The 20,328-nt window shown below is 58.6% G+C and overlaps 1 protein-coding gene across 1 annotated transcript in view; it reads left to right on the forward strand.

The window, feature by feature from the left end:
- Nucleotides 1-14,549: 14,549 nt before the first annotated feature.
- LOC129087678 (contactin-3-like) overlaps nucleotides 14,550-20,328 on the forward strand; it is an 82,687-nt gene continuing 76,908 nt past the window's right edge. The window contains exon 1 of the mRNA XM_054594619.1: nucleotides 14,550-14,604. Within this exon, the coding sequence (XP_054450594.1) occupies nucleotides 14,550-14,604 (55 nt within the window). The remainder of the gene's footprint in view (nucleotides 14,605-20,328) is intronic.

A 20,328-nucleotide genomic window follows, 5' to 3' on the forward strand; every position in this document is an offset into this window, starting at 1 on the left:
CGCACCCCCCGCCCGTCCACTCAGCGCCCCTCGCGGGAGGCCCGCCCCCCGCACCACCGCCACCAGCGCGCGCGGGCCCGCGGTGGAGGCCCCAGCCCCCCCCCCACCCCCCAGCGCAGGCGCTGGGCCTCTGCGGTGGAGGCCGCGGTGCCAGTGTCTCAGGGTCGCGCCTGCCGGGCTGCCCACGGCTGCACGTCCCGCAGAGTCTCGGGTCCCTGTCCCCACCTTCCCACCCAGGTTCCTCAGTCTTTTTTTGAAGTGGTTGTAGTGAATGGGAAAGGGTATCCGACTGCGGGCTTAATTTGCGTGACTAATGCTGTTAAGCATCTTTTCATACGCTAATTCATCACTTTTATGTCTCCTTCTGGGAAGTGTTTGTTCAAGTCTATTGCCCATTTTTATAGGGCTTTTTATCTTTTCATCGTTTTCTTATATATTCAGCCCACAAGTGTGTCCCGCTGATTTCGCCCTAGACTTAATTAATTTTCTTAATAATTTTCTTAATGATATCAATTTTTTTAATGATACTCCTTATGACAAGATAGTGTTCGTGGTGAAGAACCCCTGTTTATCGCCGCTTGAGCGCGCAGCCGCAGTCTCCCAGCTTCCTTCCGGACGCTCCCTGGGGCGCACGGTGGCCGGTGCGCTCCGTGCGTGGGGGCGGGGGCGGGGGCGACCTGGCGGGCGGCGCTTCCGGTCGGCGGCGGCCGCGGGCGTCCTGCCCGCCCTCCTCGCGGCCGGGGCGGCTGCCTTGCATCGTCGCTGCCTCGCTGAGGTGTCCTCATTGATGACTCTGCCCTGTGCCTTTCCTTCCTCCACTGAGAACGATGTTCTTCCTCTTCTCCTTTGTTAATGTGGCATATAACACGGGTTGGTATTTCAAATGCTCAGCCAAGCTTCTATTCTGGGACAAATCCCATTTCTCTCACGGCACTTTACCCTTTTTAAAAATATCAGTGTGCTTGACTTGCTAATATTTTTAGGGATTGTTGCATTTTGAGGACTTGGACGGATTTTTTTCCACGAGAGGGCAGTTGGTCTGTGATTTTACCGGAACAGTCATCAGGCGTTCGGTCTCCTGCTCCGCCGGCCCCGGAGGATGAGTGTGTCGTGCCCTCCTCCGCCCGTGTCCGAAACGCTCCGTGTGGCCGGGAGTCCCCGCCAGGAAGTCGGGATTCACCCCCCCCCCCACGCCGTCCGGCCCGAGGCCCCCGCGAAGGGGAGGGTTTTGAGTGCAGGCTCCGCTCACCCTTCGCGATGGGGCTGCTCTGATTGTCTTTGTCACCTTGAATCCCCTGCCCTACGTGGTGTTTCTGCGGGAGTTTGTCCTGTTTGTTAAATTTAGTGAACCTGTCGGCCTGCAGTTGTTGGCAGTGTCTCCCCGCCCGACGGCGCCGCCCCCCGCGGGACCGGTGGCCATGCCGCTCTGCCCCCGAGTTGCAGTCTGTCCTGATGTTCCCCGGGCAGCGCGGCTCGTGAGCGACCAGTCTCGTTACCGTTTTGGAAGGAACACTGGTTCCCTTGGGTTTCCTTGTTGTTTGCCATTTACGTTTTTAACGGATGCTCTGCGTTTTTATATTTTCTTTGTTACCATTTATTTTGCGCTTCATTGGCTTCTCAAAGTGAGATCGCGGACTGTTAATTTTTAAACCTTTCTTCTTTGCTATCAAGAGTTAAAACTAAATTTGTCAGAATTGCCTGTTCTGCAATGAGAATTTGATGTTGTTTTCATCGTTGCTCATTTAAAAGTGTTTTCTGTTTTATACTTCATTTCGCCTTTAATCCATGGGTTGTTTAGAAGTATGTAACTTTTAATCTCCATGGATGTATGAGTTTGTCCTTAGCTGTCAACGTCTCATCTGCTGTTTTATTTTTGGAGAACACGCCCTTTACTTCAGCTATTTGACGACTGTAAAACTTACTTTCGGGGTGCCCCCGGCAGGGTCTCCGCGGGCGGCGCCCGTTCGCTGAGCGGGGCGCGTCCCTGGAGGCGCTGGGTCAACGTTACCAAGCGCCGGTGGGTCCGGTCGCGGCGTCCGCTTTTCAGGTTTTCCGCGTCTCGCTGGTTTGGGGGCCAGGCTGCCCGCCTTGCTCCGTCCGTGGCTGCACGAGTGCTTTCGGAATCTCCCCCTTCCCCGTGGGGGTTCCCGTGCCTTCGCAGGTACCCGCGTGGGCTTCCTGTGGCCGAAGCTCTCACACTAACCAGGTGTCTGTGCGTGTAGGATTGTCACCTCTGTCTAATGACGCGGCCCTGGCATCGCCACGAAATGCCCTGTTGCTTTGCGTAGCATTCGTTGTCTTAAATTCCCCTGTGGCGTTGGTACCTGCACTGGCTTGCTGACACGGAGAGCTTGCGTAGTCAGTTTTTATAACTGTTCTCTTTGAACTGCCTGTCTGCCTGTGTTTAAAGTGTTTTCTGGGAGGCGGCGCCCGGCTGCTTCCCCTCTGCCCGCCCCGGAGCCTCTGCCCCTGCGGGGGGTGCGGGGTCTGCGTGCCCCTGGCGGGGCTCTCGTTCCCGGTGGGCGCGGGTGTCACGTACCCGGATACACGTGCTCTCTCTCGACCCCTGTTGAAGAAGCGGACGGATTCATGGGGTTTTAAATTTCCGTTTGTTTAGTTTTTCAGCTATACTGGGCTATGATCGACAAGGCATTTTTAATTGACAAAAATCAAAGAGCGCTAAAGCTTTTCATTCACGGGGTTTTAATTTTCATTTACTTAGATTTTTAGCTGTATTGCAATATGGTTGACAAAGCATGTTTAATTGACAAAAATTAAAGATTGTTAAAGCTTGTGATTCTTTTGCCACGAGGACAAAGGCGCTGTGGTTGGGCCGCATCCCTCCATCTCCTCCAGAGCTCGTGGGAAACGCCGCTGGAGCCGAGAGGCCCCGTGGTGGCTCCCGGGTTCCTCACGGGCGTCACCGAGGGCGCCGGGCCCGCAGAGCTGGGAAGCGTGGCCTGACCGTGGCCTTGGGTGAGCCCAGTCTGCCTGCTGTGTGCAGCTTTGTACAGCAACTTCTGACCGGGGGACCCTCGGGCGGGGTGCCTGGCCGGCCGTTGCTGGACTTTTTATTTGTTTCCTCGTTCCTGTGGGGATCTCACCGTTTTTACCTTTTCTCTTGCCGTCTGTAACCAGGGCTTGATGAAGGGGTTGCTTACTATCCCCCCTGCATTGATAACTTGCTGAACAAAAATGTGAGCTGTGAAGTATACACTCATTTAGGCTTTCTTTCATAGGGAGTTGGTAAACAGCATTAACTTTAGCTTTTGAGGAAGTTGATATTTTCAGTGTTTACCTTGCAGATGGTTAAGGATTTCTCATGAATTTACTGTCATGGAAATATGGAACATTTAGACTAAGTGTCTTTTCTTTACATTTAAAGTGAAATTTCCATAAATTAGACGCTTACTTGTTCAGTCAAAACCCGTGCCCGTGTGCCTGCGCTGTGCCAGCCTACACATGGCGCCTGCCAGCTGCATGCGTGTCGGGAACAGGACTAACATTACAACAGCTTGTCAGGGGTTTCTCTCAGTGACATCCTTCACCGGTGTCGGTGAAAATTAATGCTGGGGTGTGACCGAGTCTTTGGCTTTTGGCAGGAGTATAATGATTACTGTATTTCGCCATATATAATGCACACTCTTTTAGCCCAAATTTTTGAGGGAAAAATAAGGATGCATGTTACACATGGGTATAATGATTACATACCACGGGTATAATGATGGGCATAATAACCCCGTGTATAATGCGCACCAAACTTGGGTGCGCACTATACACAGCCAAGTGCGGTGCGTTTGGAGGCCACCTGCCCTCTTCCATTTAAAGAAACCTGGCTGGGCACCGTGAACGTGGGGGAGGGGCATCGTGAGCGCGGGGGAGGGACCCCGGGCCTGGCGTGGCCGTGAAGACGAAGCGCGTGCGGGTGGGAGGGGAGAGGGCGCGGCCCAGGGTCCAAGGTCACCTCAGGAACACACACGTCCTGTCATTCTTTCTCCCGTGCCCTTGGAAGCGGATGACAACGTCAGTCACGCTGCGACCGCTTGGGAAGGTGGGCCAGGTAGAAGTCACCGCTGCTGACAGAGGAACCGCTGACGTCGCTTGGCTCAACGAGCCCTTCTAGCGAAGCCTCTTTGGTTTTTGTGCGCGGAAGCGCTGATGCTCGGTGGCCATGGTTCACCTGGAACCTCCCTGGCTTTGGGTGTCAAAGCCATGACTTTGTCCCGGGGCGGTACATGGGCCCCATGGTAGGGGACAAAGGAGACCCGGGCGGTGTTTGTTCAGGGGACCGTCAGAAGCCTCCGCCCACTACTCCGTGGAGTCTTCCTCGCCTTAGCTGGTCAGGTGGTCACGGGACTCTACAGGAATCAGTCATTCATCTGAGAAAGAAAGTAAGCTTAAAACTGCATTTGAGCCCAGAAGAGAGACACTGTATGCTTCTAGTAGGGACGTAAGGTTTCAGGCTTCATTTGAATGTGGTTTTTTTTTTTTAAACCATATACTTAAAAAAAGCAGTGTATAGTCATAGTTTTTCTTTTCTAAATAGAAAAAAATAAGCATCAGGATATGTGCTCTCCTTTTTAGTATAAACTACATCACCACCAAAAGAAGAGCCTTCCAATTAACAAAGGGTACGGGGGACCCGAAAGATACTTCTCCAAAGAGGACATACAGGTAGCCCGTAGATACATGGAAAGATGCTCAACATCACAGATCCCCAGAGAAATGCAAGGTAAAACATCAATGAGATAGCACCTCACACCTGTCAGGATGGCCATCAATAAACCAACGAACAGCAAGCGCTGGCGGGGACGCGGAGAAAGGGGGCCCTCGTGCCCAGTCGGCGGGACTGCAGGTGGGGCAGCCGCTGTGGAAGGCAGTGCGGAGGGTCCTCAAAACCTTAAAAATGGAACTGCCCATGATCCAGAGGTTGCACCTCTGGGGATGTGCCTGAAGAAATCCAGACATTAATTCCAAGTGACAGTTGCGCCCCTGTTTTCATTGCAGCATTATTTAGCATCGAGATCTGGAAGCGGCCCCCGTGCCCCTCAGCAGATGAGTGAATAAAACAACTACAGGACGTCCACACAGTGGAACACTACTCAGCCGTCAAAAAGGGGGCGCCCTCCCTTTGCGGCAGCACGGACGGACCTGGAGCACCTTACGCTGAGTGCGATAGGCCAGGCAGGGAAAGACAAACACCCTGTGAGTCTCTCACATGTGGAGCCTCATGAAGAAGCCGAACAAACGAACAAAACAGAAGCAGGCTCATAGACACCGAGAACAGACTGACGCCTGCGGAGGGCAGGGTTTGGGGGGCCGCATGGAAGAGGGGACGGGGTTAAGCAAAAACGCACATGGAGCCGGACAGCAGCGCGGTGAGGGGCGCGGGAGGGGCGCCGTGGCGATGGGGACAGCGCCTTGGGGAGGCGCGCGCACGGCACCACACGCAGGCGGTGCGTCATGGGGCTGCACACCTGAAACCTGTATGATTTCATTGACCAAGGTCACCCCAGCAGATTCAGGAAAAGTTACAACGTGAGAAACACCAAATGCCATTTAAGGGCATTTTAAATAGAACAATATATGATGACTGATTTTTTTTTTTTTCATCTCAGCCATAAAAAGAACTTCTTTTCTGGCTTACGTATAAATGATTAATGTAATTTCCATTTTTATCGATTTATGAAATTGTTTCCCTTCTGCTTGTGGCTGGGTTCGGAATTATTTTTTCTACACTCAAGAAATGGCGTGGAGCCTGGCTTGGGGAACGAGTTTCTCTGGTCCTATTTTAAGTAGACGTCACGTGTTCTATCGATTTCTTCAATTTTTTAAATGGAAAGGAAGGGGCTCTGCAGACCAGCCGTCCGACTCGTGCTGGCTGCTGTGTCTCACAGAACGTGGCGGGGTCGCTGGAAACACTCGGACGAGAGACGCCCTGTGTCCTTGCGCATGTCGGGCTGGCGAGTCCCGAAGACGCAGGCCTGTGGGACCCCCGCTCTTCTCCTCTGCGCCTTCTCCCAAGAGACCTCGGACTCGGGCAGTGGGGGCGGGGGTGCGGAGCTGGGCGGGAGGAGGCCTCCGGGGCAGGGATTGGGGGGCAGGCTCGCTGGGGGCCCCACAATGCCCTGACCGAGGAGGAGGTCGCCCAGCCCGGCTTGGCTCCAAGAGCCGAGGCGCTGGACCCCCAGGAGTGGGAGGGGGTGTGGGCCTGTCCCCCGTCAGCGTGGGCAGAGAACCCCCGGGAAGCTCCCAGGGCGTCAGACAGCGCCCACAGCAAAGGAGACTGAGGGGCGGGCAGCTGTGGACGTGCCCGAATCAGCGCAGCATCGAGGGACAACGGACTCTCACAGTGGCCTGAGCTCTGCGTCTAAGGGGCAGGGGGTGCTGCCGGGGGCAGCAAGCGCGCGGCCCGTCCCTGCGAGCGCAGCGCCCGGGCTGCTGAGTGGCCGCTGGGAGGCCGCTGGCCTGCTCTCACCAGCCGCGTCCGTGGGGGGACGTGCGCCTCGGGCATCGGCCACGAGGGAGCTGGAGGCCGACCCACTTAGGGACCCAGCTGCCCGCGCGGCTGCTGCCGCTGGAAGGGTCCCCGCCTGTCCCTGTCCGTCCCTGTCCCGGCTGCTGGGCAGGTCCTGAGCTCAGCGGCAGACGCGGGACAGCCGGTCAGTGACGGGGCACCGTCACCCTCGGCCCGAGCACTTTGAGGGGCATGTTCCCCAGCGCCCCCGTGACTCAGTAGTTGTAATACACTAAGTCCCGAAATTTCCAAGTGACGCTTCTGCCCAGGAGGGCTCACTGGACAGTCGGAGCCTGTCGTCACCGTCTGCCTGTGCTCGATGCGCCCTTTCCCATCCGATCCCCGTCCCGGGGCCACGCGTGCAAGGAAACGGCTCACGAGACGCGCACGCGGGGCTTCGCTCTCCCGAGGAGGCCCCAGCCCCGTGCGCACTGACTCTGCGGCGTCCGCAGAGCCACTGCTCATGCACCGGGGCGGCCGCCCACGCCTGGCCTGCGGGGCAGCGACCGCTGGGCGGGGGCTGCGGACCCCGCGGTTGCCTGGCCTGAGGTGCTTTCGAGCCACAGCCGGTGGTCCCCGTGCCTCTCCCGTTCCGGCTGCAGGGACGCGCGTTCCGCAGAGCAGCCCGCCCCCCCCCCCCAGGACACCGGGGCCGCACACTCTTTGGGGCCGTCCTGTGTGTGAGTCTCCAGGGCCCCTGAGCGGGAAGGGGCCTTGCACTGTCCCTTCGCGCGCCGGCGCCGGCACCACGGGGCCCCCCCCCACCGAACAGCGCGGCGGTTGTCCCCGTGCCCACGTAGGGCCCATCCTTTGTCCTTGCTTGAAAGGGCACCTCGAAGCGCCAGCTTTGCTAAAGGAAACGGTTGCCCTCTGACCCTGCACACAACTGGGCTGGGGGAGGGGAGTGCGGGGAGACGGCGTGAACTGGCCTTTGGCGCGCGCGCTCCCGTTTCTTAGCGGTGAAACAGCCGCAGTCACTGGGCTTTCAAACGGGAGAATCGGTGATTATGTAACCGAAGGAAAAAGCGTTTTTCCCCACCCACCCAAATGCTTCACAAACGGCTGCTAATTACCCTGCACAAAGTCCGTTCAAGTCAGGATCGTACTGTGTTTACATCGGAGCCCTCCTGCACACGCGTGGGCGTTCAGGCTGGAGCCCCCCCCCAGCACCGACGGCACGTGGGACACACGTCCTGCGTGTGGGGCTCCGTTCAGGTGGTTTTCCGGTGGCGGACCCTCCCCCGCCCCCAGCTGGCTTGCCCTGGTCCCCAGAGTCTCCCTGGGGCTGAGGAGGAGCCGCGTCGGGAGGATGGTGTTGGGTCCTTGCCCTCCCAGGCCGTGTGGGGCCGCATGTCCCTTCGGGCCGGGCCGCCCCTCCTGCCTCCAGCGTCTTTGTGTCTTGGGGTCTTTCTGGGGACTCCAGGTGACCGGTGTCTCCCGTCCACCCATGGCTTTCGCAGCCGGGGATCCAGGCAGATGCCTCTTGCCTGTTGACGTGTCTCCCACTGAAAGGCATGCCGGCTCTTCTCAGTGGAAGCACCGTGTGCTTGTGGTAGCGGCTCTTTCAGGGACGATGCGAACTCTCCCTGTCCCCGCCACCTCCATATGAGGAGGAGCCGCCACGCTCGCAGATCCACCCTGTCCCAGGGGATGAAACAGCCCCGGAGCGAAGGCTGCGGCCCTGACCGCCCGGGGTTGCGCTGGAAGCTCCGCTGGTCCTGGGGGCATCGGTGTCCCTGCAGCGGCGCCGCTTCGGGAGGGTTACAGAACCTACGGCGGCGGTTCTGGGCCCCGTGCCCAGGAACGATGCCGTGGGGAGGCGGGGGGATCGGGGTTCCTGCTGGGCACCCCCGACAGTCAGCTGTGGGGCCCATTGCGCAGCCGTGGCCCTGAACCCGATGTTCACTCCTTGAGCAGGCGTTGCCTGGCCCGGCTCCGGGCTGGGCGGCGGGCGGTTGCGGGGTGCAGGGCGTGGGGCGGGCAGTGAGCGCAGCGGGCTCGTCGGTGTGTGCACAGGCCCCCAAAGACAGCGTCTGCCGTTGCTGCTGCTCTTTGTCTCTCTCCTGTCGCTGGGTGCGGAGAGACCCCGCCCTGCCGGCCCGCAGGCCACAGCTGGTCTCGTGGTGTTGGGCCAGCCCTGTGCGTAACAAAATCAGAAGGTGCTGCCGACGTGAAGAGCAGAAGCTGCGTGAGCACCTGTGGTCTCAGACCCGGAAGCAGCTGTCCCTGTTCTGGGGGTGCCGGCCGCCCAGTCCTCCCCGCCCGGCCCTGGTCAGGGTCCCTCGGTGTCTGCGGGTTCTCTGCCGTCCTCACGTCCTGGATGTGGTTAGGAAACTGGACATGTGCGCGGGGACGTCTGGCCACTGGTCACTGTGAAGCTGAAATGCGGAGGCCCCACAAAGGGCCTTGCATGCGTTCTCCAGCGAGAGGTGTGGTCGGAGCCCCCAGGCAGTGCTTTCCCCGGAGGGTCTGGTCTGGGGAGGAGGGGGAGGGGGGGGGGGGGGGGGCCGGACCCCAGGCCCACTGCATCGCAGAGTCCTTTCTGGAAGCACGATTATCATAAAACCACTCTCTCGGGCCAAGCCGGGGGCTCCGAGAAACAGCCCTGCGTCCGGGCGGCCCGACCCGGGCCCACAGGGGCTGGTGGGTGAGGCAGGCCGTCCCCCGAACCGGCCGACCTGCAGGAAGGGGAGGCCCGGCGGCCCCCCAGCTCTTTGCTGAGGGCTTAGCTTTTCCTGCCAGCGCTGAGGCCACGGCCCTGGTGCTTCCCCCGGCAGGCGTAGGGGGTGTAGTTGCCTCTGTGGCACTCGGGGCGGAGGGTGGGCGCCCTGTCTGGGGCCGCCCGTGGGCGGGGCCCAGTGAGTCCCCCGTCAGGGCTCGGCCTTTGGGACCCGCTGGGCGGGGGCGGCCCGCTGGGTTCTGGGACAGGAGCACGTCAGAGGGTGGGGGGCGCCGTCTCGAGGCTGAGCCTCCTCCAGTGTCGCAGGCTCCCTCCTTGCGAGGGTCGGGGTCCCGTTCCCCATCATCCGCCCCCTGCAGCCTCGCCCCCGGAGAAGACGGGGAACAGCCTCGAGGTGCTCCCAGTGCGGCATTGTGTGCCTGCTCCAGGGCCGCCGCGTGGCCCACGGTGTCCGGTTTTTGATGCAGGGAGGACCTGGTCGGTCAGCAGTTTCAGGACGGGCCGCATCTCGGTTGCCCACACATGGCGTCTGGGCCACAGGCTCACGTTTGAAAATGGGGTGCGCGCTCATAAAACTGCATGTCGGGGCTCTTCTGAAAAGTCCGAGTGTCTGGCGGTCCGGGGCTCCCGGCTCCGTGGGTCGACCCCCGGCCGAGTGAGACGGCGTAGCCTCTGGTCCTCACGCCTCCCTGTGGTTTGGGTTGTGCGCTTGTTCCAGATCATTCCACACAGGCAGGCAGTTTGAGCCCCCATCCCGTGGGGTTTAGAGGCTTCACCTGAAGCATTGCTTTTACCTGCATGGAAACGCAGGTGGGGGGCGTGGGGGCGCTGGGACTTTTCCTCTCTCTGCCTCCGCAGCTGAAATCCGTACCGTGGGTGTGAGTTCACAGTTTGCCTCAATTTAGATTCACGCTTCTGAGCTGATAAAGTGGATGTTTTGCACATGGAGGTGCAGCTCTGAATAGGTGTGAATTCCAGGCAGGTATCTATTCATAGCTACGATTAGCGGTTCCAAAAGTGTCAAAATCACTCCACTCATTGTGATAAAAAGCAACTTTTAAACACGCACTTATGCAGAATAAGTGTTAGGAGCAGCTGATGTCTCTTCAGAATGAGTTAGAGGCCGATGCTGAAGTCAGTACTCCTTGAAGTCTGACTGATCGCTGGTCAGGGCGCCGATCACGCTGAATTTCTGGCGGCCACGGTGGGAACTGCCGCGTCCTGCACACCAGGGGTGGCTCCGCGCGGAGTCACGGGCTCCTGCATCGAGCCAGCTTTGGGCACACGCACCCGCCCCGCGTTGCAGCTGGCGCGCTGAGGGCCGACAAGGTGTAAGTACCAAGGCCCTTCTCCAACGCCGGACAACCGTGTGTGTGTACACATCTGGGTTTATCCATTCCCCCCACACACACCATGTTTAGCGGCAACTGATGCTGCCTCTTGTGGTTTTCACACTGTTGGGACCACCACTCACAGAAAGAAACTCCGGCTACTTCAGCTCAGTACTTGTCCACGGCGGCTTCCCGTGGACAGCCAGGCCACCGTTGGCTTCAGCGGCCGTGGTCCTGGGCGCGGCCTGGGCGCCGCACGACATGCAGACACGGAAGGCTTCCGCCTCCCTGCGGCCCGTCCCCTGGGGGGATTCCTGTGCCATCTGTGTCTCTGCCTCTTTATCCACAACACGGGGGCGGGAGCAGAAGCCCCCGTGGGCTGGCGAGAGGGCGGGGGTCAGGCCGACGCGCGTAACCCGCCCCCCGTGCGAGCCGGCCGTCGGCCGTCCCTGTGCGGTTGGCCACCTCGTCGTTGGACACTGTCTCTGCAGGGAACTTTTAGGTCCTACGAGGCGATGAAGCTGTTTTAAAACTCCAGCGGGTCTGGCGCGCAGGGCCTGCCCTGGGGGAGGAGGGAGAAAGCCCCTCAGCCGTGCAGGGGCGGAAACCTGCCTTCCTCCTCATTGTTCCCTGTTTCCTCGGGGAAGTGCCAGGGAGAAGGACACGTCACCAAGCTGCATGTCACCGAGCTTGTTAGCTCGCGTCGCTCTGCGTGTTGTGGGAGTGGGGCTGGCTCTCCGGAGGGACTGAACCCGCGAGGCCCTGGGTCCCACAGGTTGCCGTCCAGAGGAGGGTGCCCGGTCTCCCGCCGAGGGAAGGTGCGGGGAGCGTGGCGGGTCACAGGCAGGGAGGTGACGTGCGGGCTGTGCTCAGCAGCGGCAGGTGAGGGACGGCACGGTCCCTCCATGCCTGTGCCATCGAGGACACAGAGCGGCGGGGAGGATGGTGGCCTCGCATGGGCTCCCCGCCCAGTCCCCGCTCCCTCCCTGCCCCTCACTTGTCACCTGTGGGGGACGCGTGTGGCATCATTTGGACTCTGGGAGCCCAGCGTTCAGTGACCCTCGTCCTGAGCCGGCTCGGTCCCAGCAGGGAGACACGGGGGTCGTGGGCAGGGTGGACGGGCAGCGTCTCCGGGAGAGGCGCCGCGGGACGAACGAGAGGGTCGTGAACGAAGACGGTGGGTGTGTCGTGCTCGGTTCGTGCTCCGCGGGGACGGCAGCTCACCGTCATCTGCGTGCTTCACGCCGGGGAGCTGGATACGCGCTAGAAGACGCGGGGGCACGCGGCGCCGGGCGTGAAGCTTCCACCCGTTCGCGCCCGACTCTTCCCCTGCGCCGGCAAGGGCCTCGGTGATGTGCCCGAGGGTGCGGGCTGCGGCTGTGCGGGGTGCGGGCGGGCTGTGGGTGGGGGCGACAATGTCTCTGCAGGGGTGGGGTCTGGGGCGGAGCCGTGTGGTAGGTCATCCTTCCGAGCAGAGCTGCCGCAGCCTTTGCCTCGCAGGGCAGAGGAGGACCCCCAGCAGACGCCCTGCCGCGGGCCCGGCGGCGGCCGAGCCGCACGGGCGGCGCTTCTCCGTCGGACTCGCCACAGGTGCCGGAGCTTCGCGCCCGAGCGCGGCCAGGGCTGCGTTCCGAGCTGTCCGCGCACGTGCAGGGTGAATGCGCAGCGGTATTTCACGACCTGGCATCTTTGGAGCAGTTTTGTAATGTACGTGACACAGGCCGCAAACCTGGACGTGTTTAGAGCCGCGGTGGTTTTGGGTCCAAGGTCTCGCGTTTCGTTTGTCGCTGCCGACGTTAAGAACAGGTGGCTCGGCCGCCAATCCGCACTCGACTTGCGAGCTGTTTGAAGGCGGCCAGGAGGAACGTGCCGGGAATGCACGAAGCTCTGGCCCCGATGCAGATGTGTGAGCAGAGAAGATTCCAAAGGGTATCCGCTTTTTCTTTGACTTAAAACGTTCCCCTGAAGAGTGAATGTCCGTTCTGAGCTGATGACATTTTGATCTGTATTTGTCTTGCTTCGGTGGCTTTGCCTGTAATTATCTCAGCCTGGCGGTTTCAGGAGTGGGACGAGCCTTCACCGGCCCCCGCTCTGTGGCAGTGCTCGGCGGCGCCGAGGAGCCAGGTCGCGACGGCATGGACTGCCTTCGTGACTTAGGGAGTCCGCGCCTCCTCAGCGCTGGTGAAACGTGAGCAGCGCGACTGGTAAACACTATATTCCTGAACGAGTTTTTTTAATCTGCAAACTTTACGCAGCTTCTCTGCCCGTCTGCGCATGTACGAGAACGTTAGAACGTGTGTGTTTTTCTCCTCTACCGGACAGGCTGCCTGTCGTTTCTCAGACTGTGATTCTGCGAGTGTCTGCTCGACTCTGAGTGCAGCAGCTGGGCCGGAAGCGCCTCCTCCCCTCACAGGAGCACTCGGTCATCGGGCCTCTGTGCCGGCGACACCGTTGCAAACAGCTTTCCAGCCTGTTTCACGGGCCTCGTGTGACGGACGCCACCAGCGCCCGCTCACAGGGCCGCGTGTGCGTCTCTTCACCGAAGGCAGCGCTGGGCCGTGACCGGCCCTGAGGGCAGCCTCCAGCCTGACGGTGACTAGAGGGCCGGCGTGTGGACACCCCAGCCCTTGCCCCGTGACAAGGAGACCTGTGGGCAGCTGAGGACAGGCCTGGGTGGCCCTGAGGCTGCAGGTGCAGAGTTGGGGGGGGAGCTCGAGTCCCCGCCGTTGGTGGCTGTGCGTCTTCCCTTAGCCACCGCCCGCCTTTCCCTCCCACCCCCCGGGCCCTGGCGGTCTTGTTGTGCTCCTGCCGGGTGCCGCGCTGGCACGGGAGGCTGTGGCGCGGCGTTGGCCGTAATGGGAGCCGAGTCACCCGCCGCCTGTCCTGGCGGCTCGGTGGTGAGGGGACTCGCAGGCCTGGTCCCAGGCTCCGGGGGGCGGGGGTCAGAGCTGCCAACCCCACGTCCGACCGCAGGGCCCCCCCGCGTGTGTGTGATCGCAGGTGAGCAAACAGCGTCACTATGGGAACAACTGGTGTGGGAGGGTACTTGAAGGACATCACGGGGGCCTTGCTCTATCTTCACTTCTGACGGGGTTATTTGGGACGCGCGGTTCCGACTGAATGCGCCCCATCGCAGGTCAGGCCTGTGTGTAGAATCCGCCGTCCTCGGGCAGCTGCTCGCTCTCCTTGCCTCTCCGCAGCCTGGTCGGCCCGTCCGCGGCGGCCGCCGAGCCCGCACGGGCCCTGCTGTTGTCGCCGTCGGAGCGGCCCGGGCGGGGTGCAGCGAGCCGGTCCGCGTGACCGCCAGCCACGCAGGGCGGCGGGGTGGCTGGCGGCTGGAAAGGACACAGCCTGCCCCCAGGATGCCCTCCCCTAGGCCGGCGCACGGAGACTGTGAAAACGGAAGGTAAAGCAAAGCAGTTTCCTTTGCGAGACCGTCGGACCGAACAGTTTCCGCCGCGAGCGCTCGGGTGGTTTCCGCGGCGCGTGGAGTCCGTGTGTTGGCCGTGAGCGTCGGACGTGACGTTTATAGCTCGCGGTCCCGGTCAGGGATGCGGCCGCAGGGAGCGGCGCTTCTGGACGTCCGCTCGTGGGACTCTCTGGGTTCTACCAAGGTGTCGTCATTAGAGAAGATGAGGTACGTTAGGGCTTCAGGGTTATAGTTCGTTTTCTGTAATTGTTGTCTAGCCTAAGTTTTAATATTTACTGTATTAATATTTACTATCTTAGCATTGTCGGACATTTCTGATGTTGTGAAGCCACTTCCATCTGCCTGCCAGCGACATAAAGTGTGTTCTGTGTATCTTCTCTTTTGCGTTAAAAAAAAAAGATTCATTTCATTGGAGGATTTTGAGTGGCTTACAGTTTTATGAAAAGAAGAAAATCTGTTTTTTAAGGCAACTCATTTTCAAGTCTGACTTCTGTGTACATATATTTTACAGATTAAGGGATTTTCCCGAAGACAAAGCATCCTGTTCATCGGAGACTGGACAAGAGTGGTCCTTGCTTTGGGCAGTTAAAGATGATGTTGTCATGGAAACAGCTGGTCCTACTCTCACTCATTGGCTGCCTAGGAGGTAAGAGTGAACTGTGTTCTAAGTCGAGGTTAGAACTGCATTCGAGTCATACAGTCAATAATTTTAATTGTTGAAGTAATACTCTACCAGTAGCAAAGAAAAACACATTTTTATTTTTTCAGAAAAAAAAAATTTCACCTTCTCTGCTCGGCCCATCAGATTCCTGTTTCAGCTTCTGATTTTGGCTGATCGTCTTGTTTCCACAGCGAATGTAATGGCCCCTCATACTCACGTCCTCTGCAGCGTTTAACACTTACTCGGAATTCGAGGGTGTTAACTGATAACTTTTTTTCCTAAGGGAGGTAAAACTTATCTCTAGCGTAAAGGGAGCTTGTAAGTTTTAATGAATGTCGATATTTTCATATCTAACCCAGAAAGCAGCACAGTTTTTCCTTTAAGCAAATAACTTATTTAAGGGAACAAAAATAAGCAGAGGCTTTTTACTTGTTAATTTGGTAATTTTGAAGTTTAGGATAAAATAGAAAGGAAAGGAATAATTTTCCAGGCGTCTCCCATAGAAAAGCGGCTCTTACTATTAAATCATTTGACGCGTTTCCTTTTTGTTCATTTTGTTTTGTGGAGGAGTGTATGAGAGAATTTTTTAAAAAGATAGTGGTTTTTGGTTTATTTTATGGTTTTTCTTTTTTAAATGTAAAAATCCTCCAGCATCTAAAAATCTGAAAGACTAGCGTAAGCAACACCTGAACACCCAGACAGCCACCGTTCAGACTGACCTACTGGGCCGTTCTACCGTATTTGTTCTGTTTGCATCGTTACGTGGGTGTATTGTTCCCATTGATTCACTGATTGGTGGATGAGTGAAATCTGTTTGAAAGTAAGACATAGAAGCCATCGCCTCTCCCCCTTACACATTTCAGCGCCCGCCGCGGCTGGCGGGGCTCAGTGGACCGGCGCCGGCCCGAGAACCGAAGGGTGGCCGGTGCGGTCCCCACTCAGGGCACAGGCCTGGGTGGCCGGCCGGGTCCCCCGTAGGGGGCGCCCAAGAGGCCACCGCACATGGATGTTTCTCTCCCTCCTTTCTCCTCTCTGAAAGCAAATAAGTATGATCTTTAAAAAAACTGGAAAGGCCAACTTGATTCTCTGGAGATGTTGGTAAAAAAGCCGTAAGGGTCGATCAGGGCGAGTTGGCTCGGCTGATGCCTGGCGGGCTGCCTGTGGGGGATCACTTGGTAAGCGGTGAACTCTGTGATTATGACGAGGAGGAGGATGTGGCTCTTACCAATTTTCTAGAGTATTGATTACATTCCGCTCTTCACATCCTGGACCTACTCGTCCTGCTGGGTCGGCAGCAGTTTCTGATTAAAAGGCTGGCTTGTTATTCCGAGGACCCCATGGGGCCCTTTTTTTATGTACTAAAGTTAAAACTCTGTTCACGATGTAGGGATGTTCTCATCATACATGGCAAGTGAAAGCACAGGGCCTGGCACAAACAGCACCCCCATTTTTATTACAAAGTCTTTTGACGGAACCGTAAGCGTGGGACTCTGTGACGTAACAGTGCCACGCTCGAGCCCAGCACTGGGCATGGCGGGTGAAATGCCCGCATCCCACCTGCGAATGTTTCCGCACCCGTCCCTGCCCTCCCAGCCGCGCCCCGGCGGCCCCGCATCTGCCGGGCCCGGACACGGCGTCTGTTCGCGCGTCTGTGAAGCAGTGTGTAGCCAGGGACGTGCACTCGGCCAGTGAAGCACGTGTTGGTCATTTGTGTTTCCTGCCTTCCTTGGGGGACGAAACCACCAGCGGTGGCAGTAAAGCCAGGAACAGGGACGGGGTGAAACCGGACGCCCCTCCGCTTGCCCCCGGGGCCGGGGGGCTCCGCTCGTCCCATCTGCCTTCCTCACGCCCGGCGAGGGAGGTATTTCTGTGCTGGAGACGAAACAGTCTATGAGTTTCCGGAGCTTTCTCGGTCTGTCGTCCCTCGGGACGTCTTTCTGTCTGGGAAATCCACGTGCAGCTCCCTGGCCACCGGTGTTGACTGCCCCAGCAGGTCCTTTCCCAGGCGTGACGTCGGGATAGGCCTGGGCTGGCGGCCATCACGGACCCGAGGCGGCCGTTGACCTCCTGCTCAGCAGCCTGCTGGTTACTGCTCAGCCGTGTCCGAGACTCGGCGCTCACGGCCCTGTGGGCAGCCGCCGGCCCCGGGCGGCCGCAGCGCCGGTCAGGCCTGAGCGGAGAGGTGCTGCCTGTGTGAAATGGATGCAGAACTTCAGGCTTCTTTCCAGAAATGTTAATAATAACTAAAGTATCTCAATTTGACATTGACTAAATGATAGTATCGTAGATATTCTTTGGTCAAATAAAAATAGTCAAGTAAATTTCACCTGTTCCTTGCAACCATTTCGAACGTGGCCCCTCGAACGTGTAGAGGGACCTGGGTGGGGCTTGGGCTGCGTTCCTCTCGGGCAGCTCTGACGTTCAGAGAACAGGGATTGGCCGCTTCGTGCAGGCTTTGCCGCGTCTGTGGGCCGCGCGCCCCCGAGGGCCGCGAGGCCACGGTGACCCTGGGTCCCGCCTGGGAAGCGGTGAGCGCGCCTGAGGCCGCGCCGCGGCAGGGCCCGGACGCTGGCGGGTGGGCTCGGGTTTGGGCAGGTGCGGCAGGTCCCCCGGCCGCCTACGCGGGGGTTCTGCGGGGTGCAGCGCGCGTGCGGTTCTGTTTTCAGCTCTAATTTTCTAATGGGCCTAGCCAGGTAAATGAAACTCTTTTCTAAAAGATGTATTTTATGGACCATGCTGTTACAGTGGTCTCAGTTTTTCCCGCCTCGTCCCCCTCCGCCTGGCACCCCCTGCCCTCCAGCAGAGCCCCCTCCTTAATCAGTTCGTGTCCGTGGGTCATGCATGTGTATTTTGGCTTCTCCGTTCCCTATGCTCTTCTTCACCTCCCCCGTCTGTTCTGCACCGACCAGTTACGCTGCTTCACCCCTGCGCCGCCCCCTCCCTGCTGATCACCCTCCGTGGGATCTCCATGTCTGCGATTCTGGTCCTGTTCTAGTTGTTCGCTTAGTTTATTCTTCAGATTCAGTTATTGATAGTTGTAAATTTATTGCCGCTTTAATGTTCACAGTTTTTGAATCTTTTTCTTTTTCTTAACTAAGTTCCTTTAACATTTCCTATAATAAGGCCTTGGTGATGATGGACTCCTTTAGCTTGACCTTGTCTGGGAAGCGCTTTCCTGCCCTTTGATTCTAAACGACGGCTTCGCTGGGTAGTGTGATCTTGGAGGTAGGTCCTTGCCTTTCATCACTTTGAACATTTCTTTCCAGCCCCTTCTAGTCTGCAAAGTTTCTTTTGAGAAATTAGCTGAAAGTCTTCTGGGAACTCCTTTGTAGGTTGCTCTCTGCTTTTCTCTTGCTGCTTTTAAAATTCTCTCTTTATCTTTAACCTTTGCATTTTTATTATGACGTGTCTTTCTATGGTCCTCTTTGGGTCCCACTTGTTTGGACCTCTTTATGCTTCCTGGACTTGTATGTCTCTTTCTTTCGCCAAATTAGGGAAATTTTCTTTCATTATTTTTTCGAATAAATTTTCAATTTCTTGCGCCTCCTCCTCTCCTTCCAGCACCCCTGTGATTCAGGGGTTGGCCCGTTTGGAGGTGTCCCTGAGGCGCCTTATAATTTCCTCGTTTTCTTGAATTCCTCTTTCCTCCTGCTGTCCTGATTGAATGCTTATTTCTTCCTTGTGTTCCAAATGGTTGACTTGATTCTCAGCTTCATCCACACACAGCAGTGTGTGCCCGGCTGGTGTTGCCTGGTTGGCTGGAGCATCGTCCTGTGACCAAAAGGTCACTGGCTCGATTCCGGGTCCGGGCACAGGCCTGGGCTGCAGGTTCGTCCCCGACGGGGGCAAATGTGGGAGGCAACCAGTCGATGATTCTCTCACACCGATGTCTCTCCTTCTCTCCCTTTCTCTCTCTCTCTGGAATCAATAAATATATATTTTTTAAAAAAAAAGCAAAAAAAAAAAAAAACACACACATCGACGTGCGAGAGAAACATCGATTGGTTGCTTCCACAACCCAGGCACGTGCTCCGGCCGAGAACTGCGCCGGCGGCCTTGCCCTTTTGGGACAGTGCCCACCCCACGGAGCTGCCCGGCCAGGGCTGACCACGGGAAGCTTCGGAGGATAACAGGCTTCCCACGCTCCCCCTGAACTAACTGCAGAGCACCTGCCCTTGGTCTCAGCACCGGCGTGACCCTTGCGTGGCGTCACCGAGGAAGTGCTGGCGGGGTTGGGTGTGGCCGAGCCTGTCAGCTGCCGACAGGCACTCCGGTGACCGCCGCCTCTCCTCTGCTGTCCGCATCCGCGTGGCCCCGTGGGACGGCGCGGACCTCTGCTCCCGAGTCCGGCACCCCCGTGCGCGTGCGAGAGCCGTCTCCTGCCGCGCCCGACACCGCGCGGGCGTCTCGCTCACCCCACGCGGACCTTCACGGCTGCTCCGAGCGTGCGCACGGAAACCTGGGGAAAACGGCGAGCGCGGTTGGAGTGTGTTGTCCCCGTGACTTGGATCGGTGATAACGCCACACGTTGGATTATTTTATGCTTGGTGGTGTCTAAAAAGGCATTTGGGGCACTTAAAAATAGTATGTATTGGAAATGCTATTAGAGCTCAACAAATACAGAAGGTTAAGTAAAACCCACAATTTTATTTAGCTTTTAAAATACTTATTGTCTCCAAAGTGCCTTTTGATTACTTCGCCGGCTCCTGCAAAGAAGGTGCTTATTCAAAGCGCTTTATTTGACGGCTGCCTGAGTACTGAGCCGCCTCAAAACGCTCACGTGGGAGGGTGTTACGTGCCCTCTGCGTGTGTGCGTGCGTGTCTCCGTGAATCGTAGGCGCCGGGCTGAACGGCTGGGCCCCGCTGTGCACGGGCGCTGACCACGGAGGATGGCGGGCGCAGCGTGTGAGACACGCACACGCGTGTGCACACACGCGTACAAGCCACAACAGCGGAACCTCCGTGGGTCGGTAGCACGTGCCCTACAGACGTGCCCGTGCAGGAAGCGCCCCCGAGCCTCGGATCCGCACCGTCGGCCCTGCCCCCCGCCCGGCCGCCTCTCCGGAGCGGCCGGCACCTCAGCCCCTCACCGGCCGCCCCGCCCCCGCGCCCGCCTCTCCTCTTCTCCCCGGCGCGTCCGCGCGGGGGGCAGGGCCGGGTTCCCGCGTCCCACCTGCGGGCCCGCCCTGACGTCCGCTCCGCGTGGCGCATCGGGGTGCGCGGCGCGGAGGGGACCGGGACGCATCGGGGCACTGTCGTCAGGAAGGAGAGAAGGCCCCTGGGAACAGTGAAGGGAGGAGAACCCTGAAACAGTGGCGTGGGGGTGCGGGGGCGGGGAGGCGTGACCCCCGGCGGGGCCTTAACGGAGGGCAGCTCCCCAGGGAGCCTGCGCCGCCTGCCGCCTGGGCACCCGGCTCCGCGCCCGGGGCCTGGCCGGGCCGTGTGTGCAGAACCTCAGGCCGCCTCTGAGCCCCGTAGGTCGTTGCCCCCGTTAGTTACTGCCTCTGACAGGAAATTCCCTGCAATTCATGTAGCTCGTAAGAGATTGAGCTGGAATTTAAAAAAATGTAATTACTCCACAGCTCGTGGACGGAAGCGTCATGCCAAAACTGGACGCGCCCTAGGAGCACGCGGCCGTGAGGTCCTTGGGTGGGGTGACTTACCTTCACGTACCGCTTTCCTAACTCCGGAGTCTGGGACCCCCCCCCC

This window comes from Pteronotus mesoamericanus, unplaced genomic scaffold (genome assembly GCF_021234165.1).
Source record: "Pteronotus mesoamericanus isolate MK-2021 breed Mesoamerican mustached bat unplaced genomic scaffold, CSHL_Meso_final scaffold_533, whole genome shotgun sequence".
Classification (NCBI taxonomy): Eukaryota; Metazoa; Chordata; class Mammalia; order Chiroptera; family Mormoopidae; genus Pteronotus; species Pteronotus mesoamericanus.